The sequence below is a fragment of the Rhinolophus sinicus genome, linkage group LG05 (assembly GCF_036562045.2).
Source record: "Rhinolophus sinicus isolate RSC01 linkage group LG05, ASM3656204v1, whole genome shotgun sequence".
In the NCBI taxonomy this organism is placed as follows: domain Eukaryota; kingdom Metazoa; phylum Chordata; class Mammalia; order Chiroptera; family Rhinolophidae; genus Rhinolophus; species Rhinolophus sinicus.
This window is the reverse complement of record NC_133755.1, coordinates 81669301-81695412: the sequence shown is the minus strand read 5'-3', so window position 1 is coordinate 81695412 and position 26112 is coordinate 81669301. Positions and strand designations below refer to the sequence as shown.

Sequence of the window (26112 nt, the reverse complement as noted above, 5' to 3'; positions counted from 1 at the left end):
AGGACTGGGGGGGCGGGGGCTCAGCTCTGGGCCTGCCGAGTTTGAGATGCCCGTTAGATGGTCACGGGGAGCAGGCAGTGGGTGGGAGCCTGGAGTTCAGGGGAGCACTATCAGGCTGGAGGTGGCCTGAGAGTGAATGGGGAGAGAGGCGAGGGGCTGAGGACCACGCCCTGGGGTCACCATGGTTGTCAGGGGAAGGAGGCGAGGAGGGGCTGCCTGAGAGGAAGGAGGGCACTGGGAAGCCAGCTGGGCGCCAAGTGGGGCGCCTGCATGGTCAGATGTCGGGGCGGGGTCAAGTGTGGTGAGGACTGGGTGGAGGGCTGGGGGCCGGGAGCCCCCAAACCACAGCCTGGCAATCCAGCCTGGGGGTCACCGGGCCTTGCCTGCTCGGCTGCACCTTCCTTCCAAGCTGGTTATGGCTACTCCCCAGCCAGGGCTCGGTGCCCTTTCCTCCACGGCAGCCCCAGAGCTCCGCTGGGGCCTTCCTCCTGCCAGTCTGGCTCTGGCCAGGGCTGTGATATAAATTACCCAGAGTGATGGTGATGTGACTTTTATCAGCTCATGTGTTCAATAATGTTAATACATCCCATTATATCACATTATATTAATACAGAGCCATATATTACACATGGGGCAGCACATTAACTTGGGAGAGTGGCAGGCAGACACTGTGGTTAATTTCCTCTCAGTCTGGCCACGCCCCCACCACTGGCTCTCCGTGTGTGTGAAGTGGTCTGTAGGATGCTCGCATATTACAGACACCCCAGGCACGCCCCACTCACCGAGGTCGTCCAGCTCTGCCCGGCCTCCTGCAGCCTGTGGGCAGATGGGCTGGTTTTGTGGAAGAGGCTTTTGGATGTCAGTCCCATGTTGTGAAGGCCCCTCCTTCTGTCCTTACCTCATTAAGCCCCTATTGAACAGATGTGGAAACTGAGGCTCAGAGACGTGAATCGGATGTGATAGGGAGAGGCCTGCAGCAAGGACTTGACTCCCCATCCGGCTGCTTCCCAGGTGCAGGGGTGGTGTGGGCAAAGGGCAGGAGGCTGGGGATGGATGTGGAGTGCCCGTCAGGTGGGCACAGGGTGAGGGCACTCAGGTGCTGGAGTCAGACAGACCTGACCCAAATCCCTCTTGGCCACTTGCTGTGGGATTGTGCTTCCATAGTTTCTCAGGCCTCAGTTTTCTCCTCTGAGCAATGAAGGTAATAAATAGTGTTCACATCGTAGGGTTATTGTGTGAGGATTAAGTGAGATCGCCCTGTGAGGTGCTCAGCATGGAGGAGGTGCTCATCGAATGCGAGCTATGGGTCCCATTATTACCACTAACACCTGAGCAGCCTCTTGCCTGCTGCAGGCCCACCCCCACCCCCGCAGCTATCAAGATGCCCGGCCCTGGCCCAGCCAGCTACATGTCCCCAGTCCCTGCACAGCTGTACCCTCAGTCTGCCCCCCTGGGGTACTGCAGCCACCCCGGGCTGGTCCCAAGCCCCCTGCCCCTTGGACATGTGTGTGGCCTAGTGCCCAGTGCTGCCAGCTCCCTGGCCCATCGGTAGCTCTGTGGCATGGAAAAAGCCAGCTTTACCATCAGATGGGCCCGGGTGCCACTCCCGGCGCTAATGGTGCTGACCCACGCATGTCCCGCAGCTTTCTGAGCGCAGCTTCTCCTGTGTAAACCTGGGCTGAGGCTCCCTGCCTCAGGCTGTGAGAATTAGCAGCAGGAGCGTCCGTGGTCACTAACTGCCGCACCTGGTCTATTAACAGGTGTAATGATGGATTGCTGCCTTCTGTCCAAACTTCTTTAACATCCATTCTCCCGTGTGAGCCCCATGGTGAGACTGACAGCCCAGATTCTCACCACTGTGCCCACTCGACAGATGAGGAGACTGAGGCTCACAGGGGAGGTGGCTTGCCCATGGTCACATAGCCAGGTAGTGGGCACAGGATGTGGCAGCCTGCCTCTCACCTCTGAAACTGGGTTTTGAGCCCTTCCTGAAAAAGGGGGGACAGGTGCTGTGGCTCCATGAGGCACCCCCAGGGCCCTGGTCCTCCTCCCCAGGCCTCTGGGCTCCCTCTGTCCACCGGCCTCCCCCGACATGAATCATTCTTGACAAGGTTATGGAGTCAGCATGTAAAACCTGCAAAAGTGAGTGTAATTTATTGATCTACATTTCGGTTATGAAATAGGACAAGTGCTGATTTGAGGATCTCGTTTGCTCCCAGCCTTGGCTGCCTGCTCCCCCGCCCTCCCTCCCAGAGCTCTTATCTGCGGTAATTCCTCCGAGCCTGCATCAGAACCCCGCCTTTGTCAGCTCAGCGAGCCTCTCCACTCTGCGCCCTTTTCTTCTCCAGTCTCTGTGCCTTATCAGCCCCCCTTTTCTTCCTGGGTTCCTAAGAAAACATATAATGTTTAAAAGGGTGCGACAAGGGACTGAATAAAACGCTTTCTGGGGAGATATTTGTTCAAAGGCCTGTTGCCGGCATCTGTCTGGTTCTCTCCCGGAAAACATAATTCAGAACAGGCCTGGAAGTTAATCTGTGTCCGCTTGCTCTCCTGATAAGAGGCTGGGCAGGCCCCAGGGCGGGGTAGACAGAGACAGGCGTGATGGCCCCCCAGCGATTGCCTTCTGGGGTGTCGCTATGAAATCAGGGGTCCTGGTGCAGCAGGCCCTAGGAGTTGAGGGACGCCGGAGAGAGGGTCCTGCCGAGCCTTGGGGAGGGAGGAACGAGACCTCGGAGCATCTTTTGCGTGCTGACACTGCCATGGAGTGGCCTGCTTACCACCGAGCAATGCGGTTGGCTTGCCCAGGCGAAGCGTCAGGCCACGTGAGAATCACAACTTGGCCACTGACCCGCTCTGTGGCCTTGGCAAGGCCCTGAGGTTCGGAGACTCAGTTCCTCACCCCTCTAAGGTGTTCGTGGCACTGCGGAGCTTGTCCTCAAGCTGGTTGTATGGAAGGAGGAAAGTGGCCCCTTCGCTCATGGAGCACCTGCCCTCTGCCATGTGCTATGCCAGGTGTCCGACGACACAGTGGGGAATAAATGGTCCCTGGATTCATGGAGCTGATGGTTTAGGGGAGGTGGGTCACCAATGAAATAAATAAGTAACTATACAGCATGTGAGAAAGTTATCACTGTTATGGGGGAAAGCAAAGCAGGAATGAGGGAGATGCGTGCCGGGGAGGGAAGCAGGCTTGCCAGTAAGCAGGGTAGTTGGGGAAGGCCTTCCTGAGAAGGTGATGTTTAAGCCGTCTTGCAGGGAAGGAGGTGAGGGAGCGAGCCACGTACCGGCGTGTTCAGTGTATAGAAGGGAGACCAGTGTGGCTGGAGCCCAGGGAACAAGGCCAAGGTGGGCATGGTTGGATGTGGGGTCAGAGGTAATAGGCGTATGTGTGAAAAAGCTTTGGTAGAATGGCAAGTGTTGTTGATAACTTCGACAGCTGGCCTTACCCTGAGCTGCAAAGGGCATTTTATTAGTACCTGGCCGGGGTTCCCACAGGAAGGCTGGGAGGTGAATTTTGCTGGAAGAGGGGCCTGGAATCTCTCCTGTTCCCTGCCCACCTAAATGCCCCAGTTCTTCTGGCTGCAAAATGATGTGAACTCTTCCCAAGCTGTTTCCCATTATGATGCCAGAAGAAAGGAGAGGCCACTTGTGACTGTGGGGTCGTGCTGTGTGGTGGGAGAGGCTGAGGGCCCTTGATCCGGGCACTGGTGACAGTGGAGGTGCCCACACTTCCTGGCCATGACTGGGGCCTGAGGGAGAGAAGTCAGGGGCCATGAGCCCACTCTTTGGCAGCCTTGGGTGGGGTTGGTGATCCTAATTAAAAGCTTGGATCCAAAAGGCTTGATGATAGAATTTCTAATTAAATCAATTTCATCTCGTTTGGGAGACAGAGGTTTGCATATGATAAGCATGAAATTAATAATTATGTTTAGAAATTAGCTGTGGCTCAAAGCAGAGCCATTTACACAACCCTCTGGGTCCCCGGCCCCCACCCCTGACTGATCCTTTGTGTTGGAGATAGATGGGTCACTTCAGCCCACAGTGTGACAGCCAGGAGTAGAGGTGGGGGCTGAGCAGAAGAGGAAGTAGCTGGCTCTCTCCGCTGCTGCCCTGAGGACCCTGCTCCACAGGAGATGTGGGCGGCCCTCCTTGTTACTGGAGGCTGCCACCATCACCTTCAGATTCTGCACACACGTGGGCATGCACGTGTGTGTGTGTGTATATGTGTGTGTGTGTGTGTAGGCCCACTTATGTAAGGGGGAGACTGCGGTTTTACATGACAAGTAACAGCATGGGTTCTGGGCTAGACTCTCTGGGTTCAAACCCTGGCTCAGCCACTCACTAGCTGTGTGACCTTGGGCAAGTTACTTAACCACTCTGTACCTCAGTTTTGGGGAACTGGGGAGAATAAGAGGGACGTCCGTTCCATATGGTTACTGTAGGATTGAAGGTGTTAAGCCATATAAACCACTTAGGACAGTCTGTGGCACGTAGTCAGCACTCAGTGTGAGTTCCCACAATGGTGACGCTCACTGCGTGTGTGTCTGTTTGTGGAATTTAATTCAGTTCAGCCCAAACCAGCCTGTGATGAGTGTGAGCCTGACACATCCAGGCTCAGGAGGCAGAAATAAATAGAGCCATTCCTGGCTGTCCTGGAGCTTGTGCCACCTGTGTCTGGCGAGCTGATGCTGCAAGAACAAGCCACCCCCAAGTCTGTGGCTGAAAGTACAGCCATGTAATACCTGCTACATCACATGTCTCTATGCCTGGCCGAGTGCTCTGCCCTGTCTCCTCAGGGCCCAGGCTGGTCTGGAACATTGCTGGTCACGGTAGCAGAGGGAACATGTACCTTAGGGGCTCACGACAGCAATGAAATGCTCTGGTCTCTAAGTGATAGCCTTTTCTCTCGTCCAGCTCATTGGCCAGAACGTGTCACGGGGCCCCAGCCAGCCACAGGGGCAGGGAGTTGAATTTTACCTCGCTCCAGGAAGGCAGAGAGCTGGAAATGTCTAAGGAACAGCACCCATGATTAGTTACGTGTATATCCATTTATCATTGATTATCTCTCTCACTAGAATGTCAGCTCCATGACGGCAGGGTTTGCCTCCGTGTGTTCACCCCAGTGCCTAAGATTGTGCAAGGTGCGTAGTAGGTGTGCACGGTGCGTAGTAGGTACTCATTAAACCATCACTGAGTGAGTGAGTTAATGAACGGGAGGGGGAGGCTGGTGGCCAAGGGAGCAGCCGAGGCGAAGGGACTATGTGGGTCTTTGGGACAAGTTTTACTGTCTTTTAAGAATATTTGTGCCTCAATGACTCTGGTGTCCACTTCTCAGTCACGGTGGGGAAATGCTGCAGGCCACGGTGTGAGAGGACGGGGCCTGGGTGTTGGGGCAGAGGAGGGACAGGGCCACCCAGTCACCAGGCCTGGGGAGGGAAGGGGTCGGCTGAGCGCCCCGGGGCGGGAGACCAGCAGGCTCGGTTCCCTGGAGAAGACCCAGTCGGGGCTTGCCTGGGGCAGGCCAGGGAGAGAATCGATGGCACTGGGGCACAGGCCTGTCGGCCAGGGCCAGGCCCCTGAGTGACCGGATGCTCAGGCCAGCTGTCGTCAGCCAGTCTGTGTCCACAGAGCAGAGTAAAGAGATCTGAATAATGAGGGCATGCTGAAGTGAGCGGCCCCGGCTGGTCTTTGGGAAGTGGCCAGAGGCCCCCAAATGACCCTGTGGGTATGGGGGGAGGCCCCTGGTGTGTGCCCTGGAGGAGGCCCTGGGGCAGGTGTCAGAGACCTGGGGCCTATCCTAGTCCTATCCCCTGCCCAGACACCCCACCCCCCTCTTCCCAGGCTTTGAAAGTCCCTTCCGTGTTCTTTGGTAATTGGGGAGGGAGCACCTCCATGGGGGTGTGGGTGTGTCTGGCTTCCTGGGGGCTATCCTAACTGTAGGGTCACTCTTGCCTTCTGCTCTTGAACCCTGGGGTCGCTGTCACAAGTGGCCCTAGTCAGGGCTGACTCTCTCCTTTGCAGCTGGCAGTTGGACTCTCCCCACAGCTCCCCCTGAGGCCCCAGGGGTCACTGGTTGCCCCAAACCCAGCACTACAGCCTGGAGGCATATCACTCTGCGGACCTCCTTTTTCTGTCCCCCCAACCCCCGTGCCCAGGCTAGTTCTCTGAACGTGGGTTCTTTACGTCCATGTCCTTGGCACCTGACTGAGAGGAGGGGCCCAGTGCCCCACGAGGGTCTGTGTACCCAGAGCCAACTGTGTACCCAGGTCTCAGTGAGACACACTCCTGTCCCCCATCCTGAGGCCCTGTAGAGGGAGAAAGGGTGGCTGGAAGCACCGCTTGCTCCTCTGCGCACTGTGTCTCTGCAGCAAAGGCCCTTGGGAGAGGGTGCAAGGCTCAGGTGGGCAAGGGGTGTCGGGGGGCGTGGGGACTGTGCCCCTCAGCCCTGATCTTGCAGGCCAGGCCTTTAGAAGCCGGCCTTCTGTCCTCTGGCCGGCTCTCTGACCCACACGTTCCTGCCCGAGCAACTTTCGTGTGCCTAAAGGCCTGGCTGCCTTTCATCTGTGATGCTGAGACCCCAGTGGTTAAGGCTTCAAGCAGCCAGGATCAGAAGGGCACGGAGTAGGCAGCCAGCTCCAAAGTCTGCCCAGCCCCATGCAGGGTTCTCTGCTTCCTGGGTGAGAGGGTATGCAGGCGGGCAAGGGGGGGGTCCCGAGGTCTGACTGGACACTGGCCTGGGCTGGAGTAATGGCCAGAGGTGGCTGCAGGATCCCAGCCTCAATCTGGCTGCCTGGCCTGGCTTGTGGGTGGAACAGAAAGAGCAGAGTCAGCTGGGAGGATGGTCAGAGCATGAGGCCAGGACTCAGGGATGGTGAGCAGGGAGGCAGAGCAGCTTGGTCTGTGTCTTGTTGCTGATATCTCCTGGCTCTGATATTCAGAGGGCACTTTCATCTCTCTGACCCTCACTTTCCTCATCTACAAAATGGGTACAATGGTCCTAACCGCCCTCTCTAATAATAATCTCTGGCATTTGCTGAGGCCCCCGTGTTTTAAGCGCTTTGAGTATACTCACGAATGCAGGCCTGTCTATTGTTACTATGACAACTTTATAGGGGAGGGAACTGAGGCTCAGAGAGGCCCTGGCTTGCCTAAGGTCCCGGGATGTCAAAGCTGGGTCGCACAGCCCCAGGCAGTCTGGCTCCAGAGTGTGCTGGGAACTTACATGCTGTGCCAAGCATTAGGGAAGAGGAGGGAGGGGAGGTGAGTTTAAGCACTAAAGCTCACAAGAGGGTTTCCGTCAGGTGGCCCAGGCGTATCCATGGTGATGGCCACGGACATCCAGCCACTTAGCTTGGGGTGCCCCAGGCCTTGTGCAGGTCAGGGTAGGGGTTTCACCCCTGACTGTTCTGCAAAGCCTTGAACAACGTAGGGCCCTGGGCGGGCTCTGAGACCCTGGGCAGGTTGGCCATCCCCAGCCCCACCTCCTCTTCTTGAGTGGTGTGGGACACGGACTGGCTGCTCTCAGGGGGTCCTCAGATTTTGCTGGTCTGGGGGCCCTTGATCCAGAGCCTGAGCTGTGGGCATCCTGGGGCACCACCTGTGTGCCAGCCAGTGTCACCATACCTGGGCCTATGTGTGTGGCTGCAGGATAGGCACAGCAGCCCAAGAACAGTCAGGCTCTAAACACATGTGCATACATGTACATGGGCCTTTGCACTGGCTGTCCCTCTGTGTGAAACACCCCCCCTCAGGTCCCCACATGGCTCCCTCCTTTGCCTCCTTGGGGTCTTGGCTCAAATGTCCCCTTGTCAGAGAGGCTTTCCCTGGCCTTCTCTCTAACAGCCCCCGCACCTCCTCTTCTTTTTTTTCCTCCTGGACCCTTATCCCCATCTACCAGCTCTGTATCACCTTTCCATTTATACCTCTGTCTAGACTGGGAGCCCCACGAGGGTGGTGGTCACCGTCTGTCCCCGGCACTACACTTGGCAGACATCACTCTACTGACTAGTGGCAGGAGGAGTAAATGAATGAATGTGCTGGGTACTTGTGTGCTCAGGGTACATGCGCCAGCTGTACTAATACGTGTGTGTGAGCGCATGTGCCACACAAAGACAGACGGATGCACTTGGCATTCATCTTCATTGTTGCTCAAGCCCGGGAGCAGCTTTTGTCTTTCCCATGTGGCATGGACCTCCTTGTCACTCCAGAAGTCAGAGAGAGGGAGGTTTATTCATGGATTCTCTCCCACGTCAGTCACTCAGCCCTTCTGTGTGTGAGGCTCCACTGGGTACCAGCTATAGACACAGTGTGTGTCACTCAGGGGCGTCCACCTGCTCCCTCCCCAGGGGGCCCCCACAGTTCAGTGGGTGTTGACTAGAGTTTGAGCGTGGGATAAATCCAGTTCCCCATCTCTGCTCCCATGTGCCTTCCGCAGCACAATTGGGGTGCCTTAGAATGCCTGTTGAATTGACAAGTAGACCAAGCATCCCAGCACCTGAGAGGACATGCCTGGTGCCCCTGGAGTAGCCCAACTCCGGGCTGTGGGAGGTCCGAGCAGACTCTGGAGGACGAGGGTAAAGGGAGGGCTTTCTGGAGGAGGCAACATTTGAGCTGGGCCTTGCCTCACAGGGAAGAGTTGGATGTGGGGAGATGAGGTCATGTCTCTGTGGGCAGAGAGGAAAGAGAAAAAGACGGACAGATGGACCTAGAGTAGGACACCTGTGGTTGGTCAGGTGCTGTTGGAATCTGGGTTCTTGCTGACTCTTGCCTCCTGAGCGTGTGACAGGAGGTACCATGTCCCCAGCACCTAGAACAGTGCCTGGCACACGGTAGATGCTCAAAGTGTTGGGTGAGGGTAGGAGGGAGGGAGAGAGGGAGGCAGAGAGATGGAGGAACGGGCAGTGGGGTGGGCATGGCTGCCTCCCTCCCCTCTTATGTAAGCTGCTGTTGTGAGAGCCGTGCTCCCCCATCCCCTCCAGCTGGGCTGGGGAGACAGTGGGGGCTGAGGAGAAATCAGAGCCCCACTCTGCCTGTGAGGTTCCCAGGGCGATCCCTGGCTCTCCCCCACCTCAGTCCAGGCTGGGATGGGGAGGCAGGAGCATGTTGGAGAGCCTGTCAGCACCGGGGAGGAGGTATGCACTAAGCACAGCCATACTATGGGACTGGGGGCAGGAGGGGGGAGGCACAGGGGAGCATCCCAGAGGGAGAAGTCAGAGAGAAGGGCAAGAGGAGCGGGGCGGGTAATAACTCACACAAGAGCTAACCCTTTGAGTGCTTACTGCCTGCCAGGCGCTGCCCTGAGCGCGTCACATGAATCCCACGAGTCACCTTCACAACCTGATGAGAAAGGGACTGTAATGATTCCCATTTTGCAACTGAGGAAACGGAGGTCCAGAGAGGTAAAGTGACTTGCCCAGGGCTTCCCAGCTGGTGGGTGGTGGAGCGGGGATTTGAACCCGAGCTGTTTAGCTCCCAAATCTCTGCTTGAAACTGTCACCCTAGGAACTTCGGGAGGGCCTGGATCTGAGGAGAGAGCTGGCAGAAGGAACATGGGACAGGATGCTGCCTGATCCCTGGACACTGCTGAGGAGGCTGTCCCCTCCCCCGCAACCATCTCAGGGCTGGGTCCCTGTTCCAGGCTGTCAGGAAGTGTTGGGGACAGAGCAGGGGCCCAGGCACTCCTGCAGGCAGACACACATACCCTGCGGGAACCTCGCGCTTGGCCCTCCCACCCTTTCCTCGGAATGGGGGTAAGAAAGAGAGCAGGGGCCTGGGTCTGCAGACTGCTGACAGGGGGAGGGCCCTGGGTCCTGACACCTGGACATCCACCCGTCTATCTGCCATCCCGTCAGTCCGTCCGTGCCCAGGCTCAGTGACTGAATAGGAGGTGAGGTGGGAGGTGTGTGAAAGAAGGATGAGGGATGAGCGAGAAGTCACCTGTTGCCTCTCCATCCTGCTCTGCACCAGCCCCGACACCTCTTCTGGGCAAGCGCCCCTTTGACTCTGGGCACTGTGTTGGGAGAACACAGCAGAGGAAGGAGACAGTCTTCTAAGAGGAGGAGAGTGGATTCCTGGGTGAGTGATTAGGGCCAAGCCAGAGGTGAGCCAGCAAACAAACAAACAAAACCACCTTGCGTCAGCCTGCTGTGAGGCGGGCTGTGTCAGGCGGCCTGGCGGCAACCACCTCCACCACCTGCTCCAGCTCCAGCTCCAGCTCCAGATTCAGGGCACTTCTGTTCAGAGGGATGACCCACGGGCGGCATTTATTTTATTCTGTGCTATTGTTGACAATTTAAAAAATATGGACACTTCAGACAGGTACAAAGGCACAACAAATAGGGCACTGAGCCCCCATGTACACACCACTCAGCAGTTGTCAGCTGTCGGCCAATGCTCCCACCATGATTCTTCTGAAGGAAATCCCAGACCTCGTCATGTCACTTCCTCTCTAAATATTTCAGTACATATCTCTGAAACAGTGGGTCTCAGCGGGGGACAATTTTTCCCCTGGGGGATATTTGGCAATGTCCATAGACAATTTTGGTTGTTATAACCGTGGGAGGGGTATGTATGCTATGGGGTTACTGCCAAACATCCTACAATGCACAGGGTAGCCCCCCAACAAAGAATTATCTCCCCCCAAAGTGTTAATAGTGCTGAGGCTCAGAAAACATGCTCTAGGAGATAGGGACTCTCAAAAAGCAATCAACCAACTGCAACTATAATACTATTATCAGCCCTAAAAATAGCAATGCTTTCTAAATTAATCATCAAATAGCCAACTGGAGTCTACATTTTAGAGGGTGCTGTTTTCATGCTAAGTGCTCTCAGAGGCAGAGAGGATCAGGGTAGTTTTTGGATACTGCTGACACAGACAGGAAAGGGGTCACAAGATTCAAATATGGTTTGTTTTCTAAGCAGGTGTTATATTTACATGGTTCTACATGCAAAAGGTACAAAAGGTATAAGGTGAAAGGTCCCCCAACCCTGTCCCCAGCCACCTGGTTCCCTCCCAGAGGCAACTGTTTTGTTTCAGAGCTGTGTGAGTTTATACCTGAGTACGGTATTTCCCTGAAAATAAAACTTAGCTGGACCATCAGCTCTAATGCATCTTTTGGAGAAAAATTAATATAAAACCCGGTTTTATTTTAATATAATATAAAACCAGGTCTAATAATATAATATAATATAATATAATATAATATAATATAATATAATATAATATAATACTGGGTCTTATATTAATTTTTGCTCCAAAAGATGCGTTAGAGCTGATGATCCGGCTAGGTCTTATTTTCAGGGAAACACGGTATGTACCCCCCTCATACGGTAAGCAGGGTGCTGTAGCACACAGATCTACACTTTGCTTCTTTGCTGCTGTTGTTTTAACCCAGAGCAGTGCCCGGAAAGCCACCTTGTTCTTTTTTGCAGCTGTGTAATATTCCTTGTATGGCCATAGCTTCTTTCACCAGGTTGTTTTCCAACTGTTGCCATCATGAAAGGTGCTACAGTGAATGGCGCAGTACATGCCGTTTTATAAAGACCACAAGAGCTGCAACAAGAGGGCTTAGTTGCTCAGAAAATCCAGAAAACCAATCATCTGCTCTCCCCATGTCCTTTCCCCTGAGTGAGCTCAGTGAGGGGGGGCAGCGAGGGACCCCGGGGGGGCATCGCAGGGGCTAAGCTGGGTCATGCCCTTTTCGTAATGGGCATCCTCAGTGGAAGGTGCACTCTGACTCTCCCTGGGAATAGGGACACCATAGACAATGGCTAAGTGGGCGACCACTTATCCAGGGGGTACCCCCAATCCTCTTGCCCCCAAAGCATTTCCCTACCCTCAGTTGCCATGAGGACTGAAGCTCTGGCCATGAGGTTTGTTTGTTTGTTTGTTTTTTGCCAGGATTGAATCTTAGTGGTTCCTTAGGGGAATAAACCTTATATTTGACATTAACCCAGATCAATATGCCCACCCCTTCACCCCATCACCCTGGACAGCTGAGAGCAGGGCAGAGGACACACAGGAAAGGTATGTTTTGCTGTGGATGGAGGCAGGGAATAGAGATCATGGGCCATTGAGCAGCCCTGGGGAGCTGGCAGCATGAGGGATGTGAGCATAGGCTGGGGAGGAGGGCAAGGCACAGGAGGGGCCCCCCGGGCCTTTCCGCATCCTTTGGGGATGGTTGGATGTCAGCCAAAGGCGGAAGGGCAGTATAAGGGCTCTGCATCTTACCTTTGCCCGGGGGTGGGCAGGTGGGAGCTATGGGGACAGGGTCTGCTGGGTGATGACATAGGGGCTACCTCGGGGAAGGAGATGGGCCAAAGGACCCCTCGAGCCTCCCTCTCACCACCCTCATCCCCACCCCATACCCAGGCCGAACCATCTCACCCACCTGGGGATTTTTCCTAGATGGGATCGTCTAGCTCTTTATGTAAATCAAGGCCCCTAGAGGCCCCTGGGGTGTGTGTCCACACGCATGTGTGTGTGCACGTGTGTGCGCGTGTGTGTGAGGTCTCCGATGACGCTGTGGTGTGTACGTGTGTATTGTCGGGGGACCACCAGCTGCAGGCGCCAGGTGAGGCTAGCGGGGAGATTTTCTGGAGGACGGGTTGAAGCTCATATACCAGTCACTTCTCAACCTGATGTCAGCCTCACTCCTGCTGGGAGTGGGGAGGGCCACGGGGAGGGTCAGGATCGGGAGCCGAGTGGAGGTGGGCGGCGTCGGGACCTGGGCTGGAGCCGGTGGCAGGGCCGGTCGACCATTTACCCACCTTCTCTGGGCCTCCGTTTCCTCCTCTGTCAAGTGGCATAGGATCTATCCAGCCCACGTCACAGGGTCTCCCCCAGGATGAGAGGAGGCAGTGCCCGTGGGAAGGGCTGGGGAGGTCCCAAGGCTGTGGGGACAGGAGGGAGGTGGTGTGTGGGGTTGCGGTGTGCTGGGTAGGGTGGGGGTGCCAACCGCCCCCATTAGTGGCCCCTCTCCCCTCCAGATCCCTCAGATCAGCTACGCCTCCACAGCCCCTGACCTGAGCGACAACAGCCGCTACGATTTCTTTTCCCGCGTGGTGCCCTCAGACACGTACCAGGCCCAAGCCATGGTGGACATCGTCCGTGCCCTCAAGTGGAACTACGTGTCCACGCTGGCCTCGGAGGGCAGCTACGGCGAGAGCGGCGTGGAGGCCTTCATCCAGAAGTCCCGAGAGGACGGTGAGTCAGGCGCCTGCCTGCAGGGCCACGCTCGGGGGACGGGGGGATGTCACAGCACGCGGCTGAGCCCTGCCCGAGAGCCATTCTCTGGGTCCTCCTGTGGGCTCCACCTGCCCTGGGCCATGTCCCTTGTGGGCCTCAGCTTTCCTCTGAGCACTGGGGATTGGCCTGCAGCCTTGCTGGGCAGCTGTCTGACTCCTGGGTGAGGGGTGGGTGTGAATGACTTTCACAGACGCAGCCAGTCAGATTGAGGGACTGTCATATTCCTGTGGAACAGCCATTGTTCTCAGGCAGAGAGCAAGGGAAGGGGGTTGGGATGGAGGTGGCCTTGTTTAAGGGGGTCTCTGGGACCCAGGAGCCAGGGTCCAGCCAGCAGGTTCTTGGAGCAAGGGTTGTTTGAGGGATCAGGGATCCAGAGTCCCTAAGATTAAACAGTCTGGTGTGGGTGAGGGCAGGGCTGGGGAAGTCACATCTCACATGGCTGGGCTGCTCAGGCTTCCGTGAAGTAGGTGCCCTGTGGGTGGGATTTGAAGAGCTGTGCGAAAGTAATTTGCTCTCCTCGAGGTTCCCCTTCTTACCACAGGCCACCTCCCCTCTCTCCCCTTAATTGCTGTTCTCAGAAGCTCCAGTGATAAAGCTTTTAAGTATGGGCAAGTAGTAAGAGGCTAACATAACAAGGGTTAACACCTTGGCAGGCCTGGGCCTCTGAGTGGGTCAGTTCCAATAGCCATGATGAAGGAGGGCAGCCAGTGGGGCTGTGGGGTGGGCTCCGGGGGTGCTGCCCCGCCATCCCGCGGAGTGAGACTTCCCAAGAGGGATGGCTGATTGAGGGCTGTGGGGCTGAGGGACGTTGCCTGTCATGCCTGGGGTTTGGGGGGAGAAGTGGGGAGGCCCTTCTCCCTCCTCGCAGACCCACTTGCCTGCAGAGAGAGCCCCTCTGCCCCCTCTCCTGGCCTTTCCCAACGCCCAGTCTCTAAATAGCTCCTGTGGCAACCTCGACCTTGGGGGATGGTGTCTGTGTATTTATACCCGTATAACCCGGGACTCTAATTGCTTTTCAAGGACCACAGTGTCCAGAGGCTGGCGTTAGTAACACCCTGTGGGCATAATCCTGCTATAAATCTTGGATAAGCCCCTTTAATTGCACAGCCAAAGCCGCTTGGGTGCCTGCAACCTGGCAGAGAGGGCGGCCTGGGCGGAAGTGGGGCGGTGCTGACTGATGGCTGCGGCTCCAGGCCACGCCCCATTCCAGCCGCTGGGCCCGCAGAGGGAAGCTGCGCTGGACAGACGGCTCTCACCTCCAGCCCGGCAGGTGGCAGCTCCCTGAGACCCATGTTGGCAGTGTCAGACCCCCAGTGCTGCAGCCCCCTCCCTCTGGCTGCCCGAATGTCCTTTCCTCCTTTTGCTCAGACTCTGGGCTGGCCCCACGTCCTGCTCAGTGGCTTGACTCTTTCCCCAAACAAGCCTGCTGCCTTTCTGTTTAAGGGGCAACCTCTGCAGGATTTGGGGACAAAGGTACTGGATGGGGCAGGGACAGAAGGTTCAGCATCCTAGCGTTCACTTATGTTCAGTCCCTGCTGTAGGGGACCCAGCTCTAGGACCTCCGTAGCCCTCCCTGTGTGCCCAGCACACGCTCAGCACCTGTCTTATACCTGTTGTCCTGGGTATTCCTCCTGCCCTATGAGGTAGGTATGCCCACTTTACAGGGAGGAGCTCAGGCACAGAGAGGCCAAATAATAACTGGCACCTGGTCACACAGTATGTTACTGGTGGAGAAGGGATTTGAACTCAGGCAGTCTGGCTCTGTGACTAGAGGTCTCAACGCTTTTGTATTCTTGTCACTCTATCTTCTGCCTGTTTCCCACTGCATTAACTGAAACCCATGTGGACAAGCCCTGTGCAAGGGATGGGATATGACAGTGACACACACGTGCGTACGCGCACGGCCTGGAGGGACCCATGCTGACAAGAGTGTGAGAGGCATGGGATGGGGGTGAGGTCTGGGCATTGCATTTTGTCTGAAGCTAAGACTATTATTTAAATTTCTAGGCATTTGGTGGTTAGAAAATACAAAATCTACTCAAGGTTTTTAAAAAAGACTTCTAGAAAAATAAGAGAACTAGCTACTCTGCCAAGGCCTCCAGCTAAGGGGCACTTCTGCCCTGGCACAGCTGCCCCCTCACAGTGCCCATGCCCTCTGTACTCCATCCCATCGCTGAGGGCCTGACCTCCCATCCTGGCTGCACCTCCCGTGTCCCCAGATCCTCCTGCTGTCACCCAGTGTAGGGTATACAACCCCCGGCTCCTGGCTGGGCCTGCCCTTGTGTATCGGCAGCGAGGTCTCCCTGCCCCGCTAAATGAAATTTGATTTGGAGGAACGTCTTTAGGCGGGTGCAAAGAAAAGGAGAAAGCCACACTCCAGCTGGCCAAATTGGAATGAGAATTGAGTGGCCAGTAGAAAGAAGCCACTGTACCTTGTAGCCTAATCCCTGCGCAAGATTAAAGATGTCTTTGGCCATATATTGTATTGATTTGTCCTTTGGAGTATAAATCATCAGTGAGTTGCTCAGAGGAGTACCAGGGAGCGGGGCAGAGGGGAAGAGATGCTTGCCAGGCTGAAGATGCACATCAGAGCTGTGGCAAGTGCTTGGCCAGCAAGTCCTGGGTGTCTACTGTGTGATGGGCTCTGGGACATGCAAGGGAGCATAATCATGCCCATTTTATAGATGAGGAAACTGAGGCTACACTGCTAGAATGTGGAGGAGCTGGGACTGGAACCCAACTCTGTCATCTGGGTGGGGAGCTCCTGGGTAGCACCCAGCACTGATTGGGACACTGGCATAGGGCTTACAGAAAGCAGGGGCCTCTCCGTGGGGTCACTGGGGGATTTGGTTCTGGTCCTCTCTAGTGAGCAATTCCAGCATCCTGGGCACATCTTGGCCTGTGCTCCCAGAGTCAGAACAAGATAGCTTCTCTGGGTGTGGCAGGAAGGGGTGTGGGGGCTCAGGTCTGCTCCTTGGAGGACATCCTATCTTACACAGTGGGAAGTTCCAAAGCCTCATCTTCCTGTTGTGTCCCTGTGTCCCCCATTGATATTCTGGATATGCTGATGAGTCAAGCTGTTGCTGGTCTGACCTGCGGCTCCAACTCCCAGTGCTGAGCCTCAGATTTGATTTAGATGGCCCGTCAGCGCAGCATGGGCAGTGACTGGCAGGGCGACAGCCTGAGGCCCAAGGCTGGGGTGCCTCCTCACCCTGCTGTCTACGTGACATCTCTGGACTCAGCTTCTCTGGCTGTAAACAGAACACTGGCCTCCTGGGGGCTCTGAGGGGCTGGGAGAAGAGCTTGACCAGCTGGCAAAAGCTGTGCCAGTCCCTCTGGGTGCTCATGTTTCTGAGAGACCAGAGAGGAGAGGTTTGCCCTGGGGCACTCCCAGGATCCAGAAACCCCTAAGGGTGGACACTTAGAGTGCCCACTCCCCTTTCTGCTGCCTCCCCTTTACCTCTTTGACTTTATCTCCTTCCACTCCCCTCTCCATCTTTCTGCTCCAGCGACAACAGCCTCCTCACTGCTGCTGGAACACTCCAGACACAAGCCCACACCCGGGCCTTGGCACTGCCTCATTCCTCTGCCTGGAAAGCTCCTTCCGTGGATACCATGTGGCCCAGACACTCAGTGCATGCAGGTGTCTTCCCAGGTAGCCCCTCTTCAGAGCGGCCTCTCTGACCGCTGTATCTAATGTAGCCTTTTCCCCAGCCCGTTACCCTTTATTCTCTCTTCCCTGCTCTGTTTTTCTTTAAAGCACTTGACAAGTAAATTTTTATTTGTTTATGGTCCACTGGAGCAGAGATTTCCCCCCGGTTTTGTTCTTTGCTGCATCCCCAGCCTCTAGCACAGTCCCTGGCGTATAGTAGTTGCTCACTAAGTGTTTGTGGAATGCATGACTGATCACAAAATCTAGCCCCCAGCTACTCATTTCTCAGTCCTCCTCCCACCACTGGGCCTGCGAGGTTGCTCTCCCAGCAACCTTGGGAGGGCACTGAGACTGGCATAGCATCGGCATAGCATAGCATACAGAAGGGGACTGAGACTGGCATAGCATCGGCATCTGGGGTTAGTCAGGCTGCCCGCCCTGGGACCTCAGCCTCTTTCCCCACTGATCTCCCTGCTGTCCCCAAGCCTCTGCTGACTCACTGAGCACAGAAATCCTTTCGGGGTCGGGCAGAGGTAGGGATGTGAGAAGTCAGGGCCTGTCTGCAGCAGCATCGGGCTGAAATGTGGGCTTCAGCTTCCTGTCATTTCTCATTGCAGTGCCTGCTTCAGATGCTTTATCCTGAGGGGCTGCCTGCCCCAGGGACAGGAAGGGGAAGAGGCTCAGCCTTCCAGACCCGCTCAAGTCTCCCAGCTGGCCTGGGCTTCACGGATTTATTTCATATTCGCTGGGTGTCCAGAGGACAGGAGCTAGGCCATGGGCCCTGCCTGCTCTTAGTAGGCGTGGGAGGAGTGGTACAAGCCAGACCTAGCACCCTGCCCTGGGTGCAGTAGGCGCTCAGTAGGGTTCGCCTAAGTAAGTGAATGTAGGGATGAAATGATGCAGAGATGAAGAGAAACATTCTGGGGACGCAGAGGGTCCCAGCACAGCCAGACGGGCAGTCCAGCAGGGCTGCAGGGCAGGCTACTTGGGCAAGTGCAGAAGAAGGAAAGGGCACGCCAGGCGGGGGAACAGCATGAGCCAGAGCCTGGAGGTGGGAGTGAACAAGGCAGATGGGACTCCGGTGAGGGGCCTGGCCTGGTCCTAGTGGCCATGGGACAGGGAGCGATGTGAGATGGAGCTGAGCAGAGATTCTTTTAGGTCAACCCTATATTTTAAAATGTATTGGTACTTGGGGTCGTGCCTGCTTGCCCAAGAGAGTATGAGCACACATCACCTGCCCTGTGCAACCTGCTCATGGCCTGGGGGTCCTCTCTGCCCATCAAGGCTCAGTGCCAAGACCCCCCTTCCCTGCAGGCTTCCCTCATCTGCTCTCCCCCAGCAGAGCTGCTCACTTGGGTGGGGAGGATGGTCTGCCCCGGGCTCACTGCCTGGGAAGCCCCGTGCCTGTTGAACTCTCCCTCTGTCTCTTCCACTCGACTCTGGGCTCCTTGAGGCCGGGGTGCCTCTCGCACCCCGTGCACATAACGGGGCCTCAGTCGATGTGCGTAGAATGAGCAAATAAGCAAATGGATGAGCAGACCTGTGCCCTGGGCTTGTCACTGCCCTTCTCGGACCTCCTTTTCTCATCTGTAATAGGGGTGGGTGCGTCAGCCCATCACCCTGGTCTCGCTCTGACACCCCACAGGCTGTCTCTTCAGCGTCCACGGCCCCTGAGCCAGGCATTCTTTCTGTAAGCAAAGGCTTGTCAGGGGTGTTCTCACGATTCTGGCTCCTTCTGGAAACACCCTCAGACATTCACGGAAAATCACTTATTTAGGATGCTTCTCTCAGAGGAGTGCTGGAAAATGAACAATTGCTCAAGGTCTGAGGGAATGGTTGTCAAATGGTGGCACTTCAGGGCATGGTCTTTTGGTTCAGGGGTGATTGGGGCCAGTTGCACCTGGACAGAGCCTGGAGCGTGCAGTCTCCTTGCCCCCGATCGGATGACATGTGGTTGGAATTAGCCTAGAGGATGGGTTACTGAAAGCAGGGAGGGGTCCTACCAGCGGTTTGGTGTTTATGAGAGTGGGATGGCTTATAGCACCTTCTCAGGGAGGGACCCCTGGACTCTCCCTCCCATTGCCTCTTGGACTCTCGGCCCAGGGACCCGGCAGCCGGAGCCCAGCATGACCTGCCCCCTGGCCACACATTCTCCAAGGATGTGGGGGGGAAGTGGGCCCACCCAGCAGCCAGTCTCCACGTTCTAGATGATCAGTTAGGCCGCCCTGAACCTGAGACCCATCACATCTTTGGCTCCCCTGGTCTGCCACCCATCACTGTGCTGTGGGTGGCAATTAAGTGGGCCTGCGTGGGCACCTCCCACGGAGCCATGAGACCACCATGCGCTGGCCGAGTCTCCTGGCCGGCACTTGGAGATTGGCAAGGTGCTGGGGTTGATGTGACTGCTCAGTGATTGCCAGGTCAATCTGTGTCCCGCTCCGAAGATGAACCCTGTGCCTGTCGGGCCCGCCTCGGGGACTTCTCCTGTCCGCTCTGATTTTTCTGCCACTCTGGCCTGCAGCAGGGCGCTGACACCTCTCAATTTTGTGAGTCCCCTGGGTTGGGTGTCATCAGGTCACTTTTCCTGCACGCTCCGACTCCTCTGACATGTTTGGCCTGGCCTATCACGCTGAGAACACACTCCCATCTGAATTCGCCTATAAACTTGACAGGAATGACAGGAAGAAAATGTTAGACGCCAAGCCCTTTCTGTTCTGAATTTTCATCCCTTCCCTCTTGGGCAGGAAGCAACCATTGCTTTCACTGGCCTCCTTTGTGGAACGTGTTTGAAGATTTCTTTGGGGTTTAAAAAAATTTCCCTTTGCTGGGTGTGGCCCCTTTGTGGCCTCCGAATCCTGTCCTTTTCTGGATGACGCAGTAGAGTGGAGTGGTTAAGAGCTGGCTCTGTCACCGTGAGCAGTGCCACCTTGAGCAGTCATTTAAGGTTTCTGGCCCTCAGTTTTCATCTGGTGAAACGGGGATATTAATAGTACACGTATCTCCTTTTAAGGTTGCTATGAGCACTAAATGGGTTAATACACATAAAACACTTAACACAGCCTGGGCCTGTACTAAGCAGTAAGCTGCCCAAAGTGTCGGTCTCATTGTTATTAACCAGAGTCGGGGAGTGGGGCAGAGGGCCCTGGGCTGGGAGTCCGCGCCCAGGTCTAGTCCTGGCTCTGTCTCTGGGTGGCTTTGTGACCCTGGGCTGCTCACTTTATCTCTCTGAGTCTCAGTCTCATCACCAATGTGAAGGTGATGGGTCAGGGCATCTCTGAGACCCCATGAGGTATGTCTCACATTCTTCACCCACCTCTCCTGGCTTTTCTATGTGTCATCACCACATGGAGGTCTGGGTACCATGAGCATGGCCTTTGGCTTCCGGTGTCTATTGTTCTTGGGCCCAGACCTGAGGCCACAGAGCAGCCACGTCCATAGCAACCTGTTCCCTCAGCCCTTCAGCCTCTTTGCTTTCTTTACCTCTGAACCTTTGAACAAATAAATCCTAAACCTGGTTTGGACCCCATTTGCTTCAAGTTCATTTTCTTGCCCTTGCTGCTCCCTCCTCCCCTTGCCTGAGCCTCTTCACTGGGAACGCTCTGGGTTCTGTCCTTCTGGGTTCCCGTGGACAGGGCGTCCCTTCCGGTTTCTTCCCGTTTGTTAAAGAGCAAGTGGTGGAGGTCAGTGACCTTTCCTGCCCCCCTCCCCCACTCTCCAGGAAGTCTCCTTCACCTGTTTGCTGATTACTGGACTTGAGCCTATTTTCCCATCCGAGGTGGGTCCCCAGCTCCCCAAGTTCCCCACTCTAAGGGCCTTGGAGGTGTAGCGAAAGCAAGTCCCATCCCTCTAATCCTTTGCAGCTGTGGAAGGGCCCGTGAGCTCATGTTTCCTTCCCTCCCCACCCCCAGGCTTCCTGCTGCAGGCCAGTGTGTGGCTGCTGAGTGTCCTGGGTGGCATCTCTGTCTCATCCCCATCCCCTACTCCTGTGTGACCTTAGGCAAGGCACTTCCCCTCCCTGAGCCTCCAGTGTCTTCATCTGTAAGCCCAGGAAGAGGCTGTGTGCCGTCTTCAATGGGCTCATGCATGTGGACACACTGAGCATGCACACAGCCCTTTCCCCTTGTCATTTGCAGTGTCCACCCAGCCAGGCCTCTCCCAGAGGCCCCTGCACTGGCCCCTCAGCCAGCCTGGCCTGTGTGAAGACCTCTGAGCCTTCTTTTGTTTTAATGTACATATTTCTAGGGAAGGTCTCATTAACCGTCCTCACAGAAGCTGCCGGACCCTGGCCCCACCTCTGCCGCTGCACAGACGCCCTGAGAATTGTCCTCATTTTACAGGGGGAGTGACCATGGCCCGGGCTCCCTGAGGGCTCGCCCAGGCCCTCCCAGCTTGTCGGTGGCAGAGCTGGGGTTTGCACTCAGCTCCGTGCTACTCCACAACTGCCCAGCTCTGGAGCTTGAGGGAAGGAAGGTGGAGCCCTCCTTTCAATGACGGGTTGTATTTCCTTCACCTGGCTTCTCCAGGGAAGCACTGGTGGGTCAGTCAGATGGATGGATCCAGGAGGAGCCGCCCCTCACAGAGGGCCAGGGAAAGAAGAGGTGGAGTGGCTCCTGGGGTAGGGAGTGTGTGTGTGCTGAGGGGAGGAGAGTGTGTGACACAAGAGTCACCAGCCACACGTGGCTTTATATGAGCCTGAGGGGTACTGTCTAAAAGTGGGCAAAACAGGCCCTGGAGGTGGGGAGGGATGTGTCCCCTGGTGGTCGCTCCTCCAGTGCTGGCTCCCCTCGTTCTCCTGGGGTTTACAGGGACTCAGAAGGACAGAGTCCAGGATTCCACACCACACAGGGGACGTGGCTGGCAAGGGGGTGGGGAGCGGGAAAATTCCTTTCTTCTGCTCTTCTCTTCAGGCCTTTCATCCCTCACGTCTGCACAGTAATTCATTCAGTGGTGAATTAATATTTCTTGAGCACCTACTGTGTGTCAGGCATTGAACCGTGACACTGATGGCACAGAGCTGGACGAAACAAATGAAGATCCCTGACCTTGTGAGCTCACGTTTGGAGAGAGGGCCAGAGGCAATTTACAGTGAATAAGTACATACATCACTGTATTCTATAATTTCAGATAGGAGCTGGTGGGCATTGCCACGAACGAGAATAAAGCAGCATAAGTAGACAGAGAGGGACAGGTACTCAGGGAAGGCCATTCTGCAGAGGTGGCACTCGGGTACAGCCCTAGTGCAGGGAGGGTGTGAGCCATGTGGACATGTGTGGGGCGAGTGCCACAGGCAGGGACCCAACAAGTGCAAGGGCCCTGAGATGGGAGCCTCGCTGGCATTTGGGGAAGAGTCAGGAGGCGGGAGCAGAATGACTGAAGGGAGAGAAGCAGGAGAAGACGGGCAGATCCTGTGGGGCCTCTGGGCCACTGTGAGGACTTTGGCTTTTACTCTGAGTCAGACAGAAACCAGTGGAGGGCTGTGAGCAGAGGACGGATGTGAGCGGACTTGGGTTTGATAGGACCCCACTGGCCAATGTGCAGGGAATAGACTGTGGTGCTGAGGCAGGAAGGCCAGTGAGCAGTCTACTGCTGTCGTACAGGCAAGATCACAGCTTGGCCGGGGCTGGGATGGTGAGAAGGGACAGATCTGGGGTGTATTTGAAGCTTGAGTCCCCTGGACTTGCTCCCAGGTTGCATACGGGCAGAAGACAGGGGCGTTGTCCAGGCACTCCTGGCTTCAGCACCACGGACAGCGACACGACCCCAAGGCCAGAGACTTTCAGGGACGATCTGGTCAGCTCTGGTTCCCCAACAAAGGGCCAGTTCTCCAGTTCTTGGCCAGTCTGTGAATGCCGTGTGGGGCCTCATCCGTAAAGTGCAGGTCCCTTCCCCTCGATTTTGTTTTCATTTATTTTAGCCAAATATGTTTATTTCTGGGCACTGCTGCAAATCCTTTTGAGGACGAGGCAGGTCTGAATGCAATTGTATAGCTAGGATGAGAGGTTTGGAAGCAGTTGTCACCAAAAATCTCTGCAGCTGGCTAAACTGTTGTTGCAGGGAGGGGGAGGCCAGGCTGGGTGTGGGGGAGGGGAAGCTTTCCTGAGGAGGGGCCGTCCAGAGCCCTGAAGACCAGACCTGGTGGGCCTGTCCCAGAGAGCAGAAGGGGGCTCTGGGTAGGGGAGCTGAGTGACTGAGTTTGGTTCTTCACACCACCTCTTTCTGATAATGAGGAGGGGGCAGCATTCCTGAGAGAGCAGCAGTCTGCCCGGACTTGCTGTGAGTCTTTGGAAAAGCCACTGTTTTTTTTCTTTCTTTTTTTTTTAACAGGACTTTATTGGGGAACAGTGTGTACTTCCAGGCCTTTTTTCCAAGTCAAGTTGTCCTTTCAATCTTAGTTGTGGAGGGTGCCGTTCAGCTTCAAGTTGTTGTCCTTTCAGTCTTAGTTGTGGAGGGCGCAGCTCAGCTCCAGGTCCAGTTGCCATTGCTAGTTGCAGGGGGCGCAGCCCACCATCCCTTGCGGGAGTCGAACTGGCAACCTTGTGGTTGAGAAGACGCATTCCAACCAACTGAGCCATCCAGGAGCTCAGTGGCAGCTCCGCTCAAGGTGCGGTGTTCAATCTTAGTCGCAGGGGGCGCTGCCCACCATCCCTTGCGAGACTCCAGGAGTTGAACTGGCAACCTTGTGGTTGAGATCCCACTGGCCCATGTGGGAATCGAACCGGCAGCCTTCGGAGTTAGGAGCACAGAGCTCCAACCACCTGAGCCACCGGGCCAGCCCCGCCACTGTTTCTTATGGTGCTCAGTTTCTCCATCTGTAAGATAAGGATAATTGTAGTCCCTACTTTGCTGGTTGTTGTAAGAATGACAAACCAGGTGAATTAGCCATTAGAAACGCCAAGAAAGGGGAATGAGGTGCTGCCTCTGAGGCCCAAGGGTGAGCTGACACCTCTTCCTGGTTGGGGTTCTCCCCTCTCCCATGGTGACTACCCTCTTTCTCCCCAACTTGCACGGTGTGTTATATCCACGCTCCATTTTGCTGTAGAAGGAATGACCATATGGATATTCTATGCAGATTCTCATTTTTAATCAACCAGAAGGAAAGCAAACGATCATTTTGCAGACATCTTGGGGCCTGAAGGAGGCCTTGGGATGGGGAGAGGAAGGAGGACAAAGTGACAAGCAAGAGGAGGGAGGGAGGAGAACGAAAACGGAGGGGGGACAGAATAGGGGCTGCAGAGGGCTGGAGGGGATGGGAACCCCAGGCCCCATGGACCGTCTCCCAGAGCCTGCCTGTCTGCCCCATTGTACAGATAAGGAAGAGAGAGGAAGCAACTTGCCAGTCACCCCAGAAGGTGGGAGAGAGAGAGACTGAAAGGCGGAGGAGAGGGAGAAGATGGGCTGGAGAAAGGGAAGGTGGAGGCAGCCAGCACTAGGCTCTGGTTGTGGGGCTCAGTTTTCCTATCTGTACATTGGTCATAATACCTGAGACTGGGCTGATTGGCAGGAGCTATGGAGAGAACATGGGCAGAAATTATTCAGCTGACAAGTGCTGCATGAACATGAGGGGCCATGGAATAATGGGGCAGCGGGTGAGTGTGTGAGAGAGGGGAAGGGGGAAGGGGGAAGGGGGAAGGGATAGAGAAGACAGAGAATAGGGTGAGGGAGTGATTGGGAGGAAGACAGGAAGAGAAGGGTGGAGGGACAGGAGCTGGAGATGAAGCCAAGAGACTTTCTGGACAATAGGCCAGCCCTTAATTAATTAGTTCATTCATTCATTAATTAACTAAGTAATTAATTCTTTAGCATCTATCATCTATGTCATAAATGGATGTCAGTTCCATGAGGGCAGGATTCTTGTCTGTACCCAGAGTATCTAGGACAGCACCTGGCTCTGGGAGGCGCTTAGTAAATTGTTGCTAAATCAATGAATGTGCTATTCCTGGCAGCGGGCCTGGCAGTGGCCATCTCGCTGGAGCTCATAGGCTAGTGGGCACAGTGACATCTAGTCCAATAATTTCCATTCACTGTGCTAAGTACAGTGATTGAGACATTGGGATTGTTATGGGCACCCAGGGGAAATGGAGCCTGCGGTCACCCACGGAGACTTCCTGGAGGAGGGGGCCTGAGCTGAATCCTCAAGAATGGATAGAAGCTGCCTAGAAGAAGAAGGAGTTTGGGAAGGGAAACTGGGCATAAAGGTAGAGGGGACAGTCTGAGTGAAGGCCTGGAGATGGGAACCCTGGTGTGAGCTGGAAACAGCAGATGCTGCCGGAAGTGGGGCGTGATGAGAGATGAGGCTGCAGGGCCTCAGGATTGCGCTGAGTTCAAACTTTGCCCTGAGGGAGGTGAGAGCCACTGAAGGTGTGTGTGTCGGATGGGGAGTGACAGAGTGGGACTGGAGGTTTGGTAGAGAGTTGTGGGGGGCCAGGCTGGGCAGGCTGAGGCTTATACGCAGACATAAGGCTCTGCTGCGGTAAGATGGTGCAGACAGGAGCTGGTGTGCGCAATGGGTGAGGTCCTGAGGGTCAGCAGGCTGCTGCCAGGTGAGGCTGGACCTGCTCTAGGAGCATGGAGCCAGCCCGGAGAGGGGGCGGGGCGGCAGCGTGAGGGGCACGTGCAGGACTGCAGATCACGGCTGCTCTCTGGGGCTGGTTTAGATCAGAAAGGAGCTCTCAATTCTGGGCAGTCCACTCCGTCCCTGGGGACATTTAAATGTCAGTATAAATATCACCATGACATGGGTCCCTACTGACATTTAGTGCCCAGATTGCCAGGATGTCCTTGTACTGCAACATGGGACAGTTCCACGCAATGAAAAGTTGTCCCACCCCGAATGCCTATTGATTGAGAAAACTAGCAGATGGTAGCACCCCTCCCCTGGCTCTGGCCTGCAGGATGAGGGTCAGCTGAGCCCCATCCCCCAGCTCCCCAGCTCCTGGATGCCCTCCGGAGCCCACTCAAGGCTGTTCCAGGGACCCAGGCCACCTTTCTCTGGTCCACTCCCACATCGGGCCACACAGACCCCCAGGGTGTGGGGCCCCTTTTCCCCAACAGCAATGGAAGAGCCTGGGGCAGTTTTTGGGGGTGAGGTGAGCACTTTTGCAGCTTTGGCCCGTATCTAGGCCTCAGCCTCTGACCTTCGGCCATCAGCTCCTACTAACCTATGCCCCAGGAAAGGCTTTCGGGGCACGCTGGGTCCGGCCGATGGCTGCGCTGT

The 26112-nt window shown here is 55.7% G+C and overlaps 1 protein-coding gene across 7 annotated transcripts in view; it reads left to right on the top strand.

The window, feature by feature from the left end:
* The window catches only part of GRM4 (glutamate metabotropic receptor 4), a 120865-nt gene that overhangs the window by 41896 nt on the left and 52857 nt on the right, over positions 1-26112 (top strand). For all 7 annotated transcript variants that reach the window (XM_074332812.1, XM_074332815.1, XM_019738762.2 and 4 more), the window contains exon 3: positions 12988-13204. In XM_074332812.1, coding sequence (XP_074188913.1) covers positions 12988-13204 — 217 coding nt within the window. The remainder of the gene's footprint in view (positions 1-12987; positions 13205-26112) is intronic.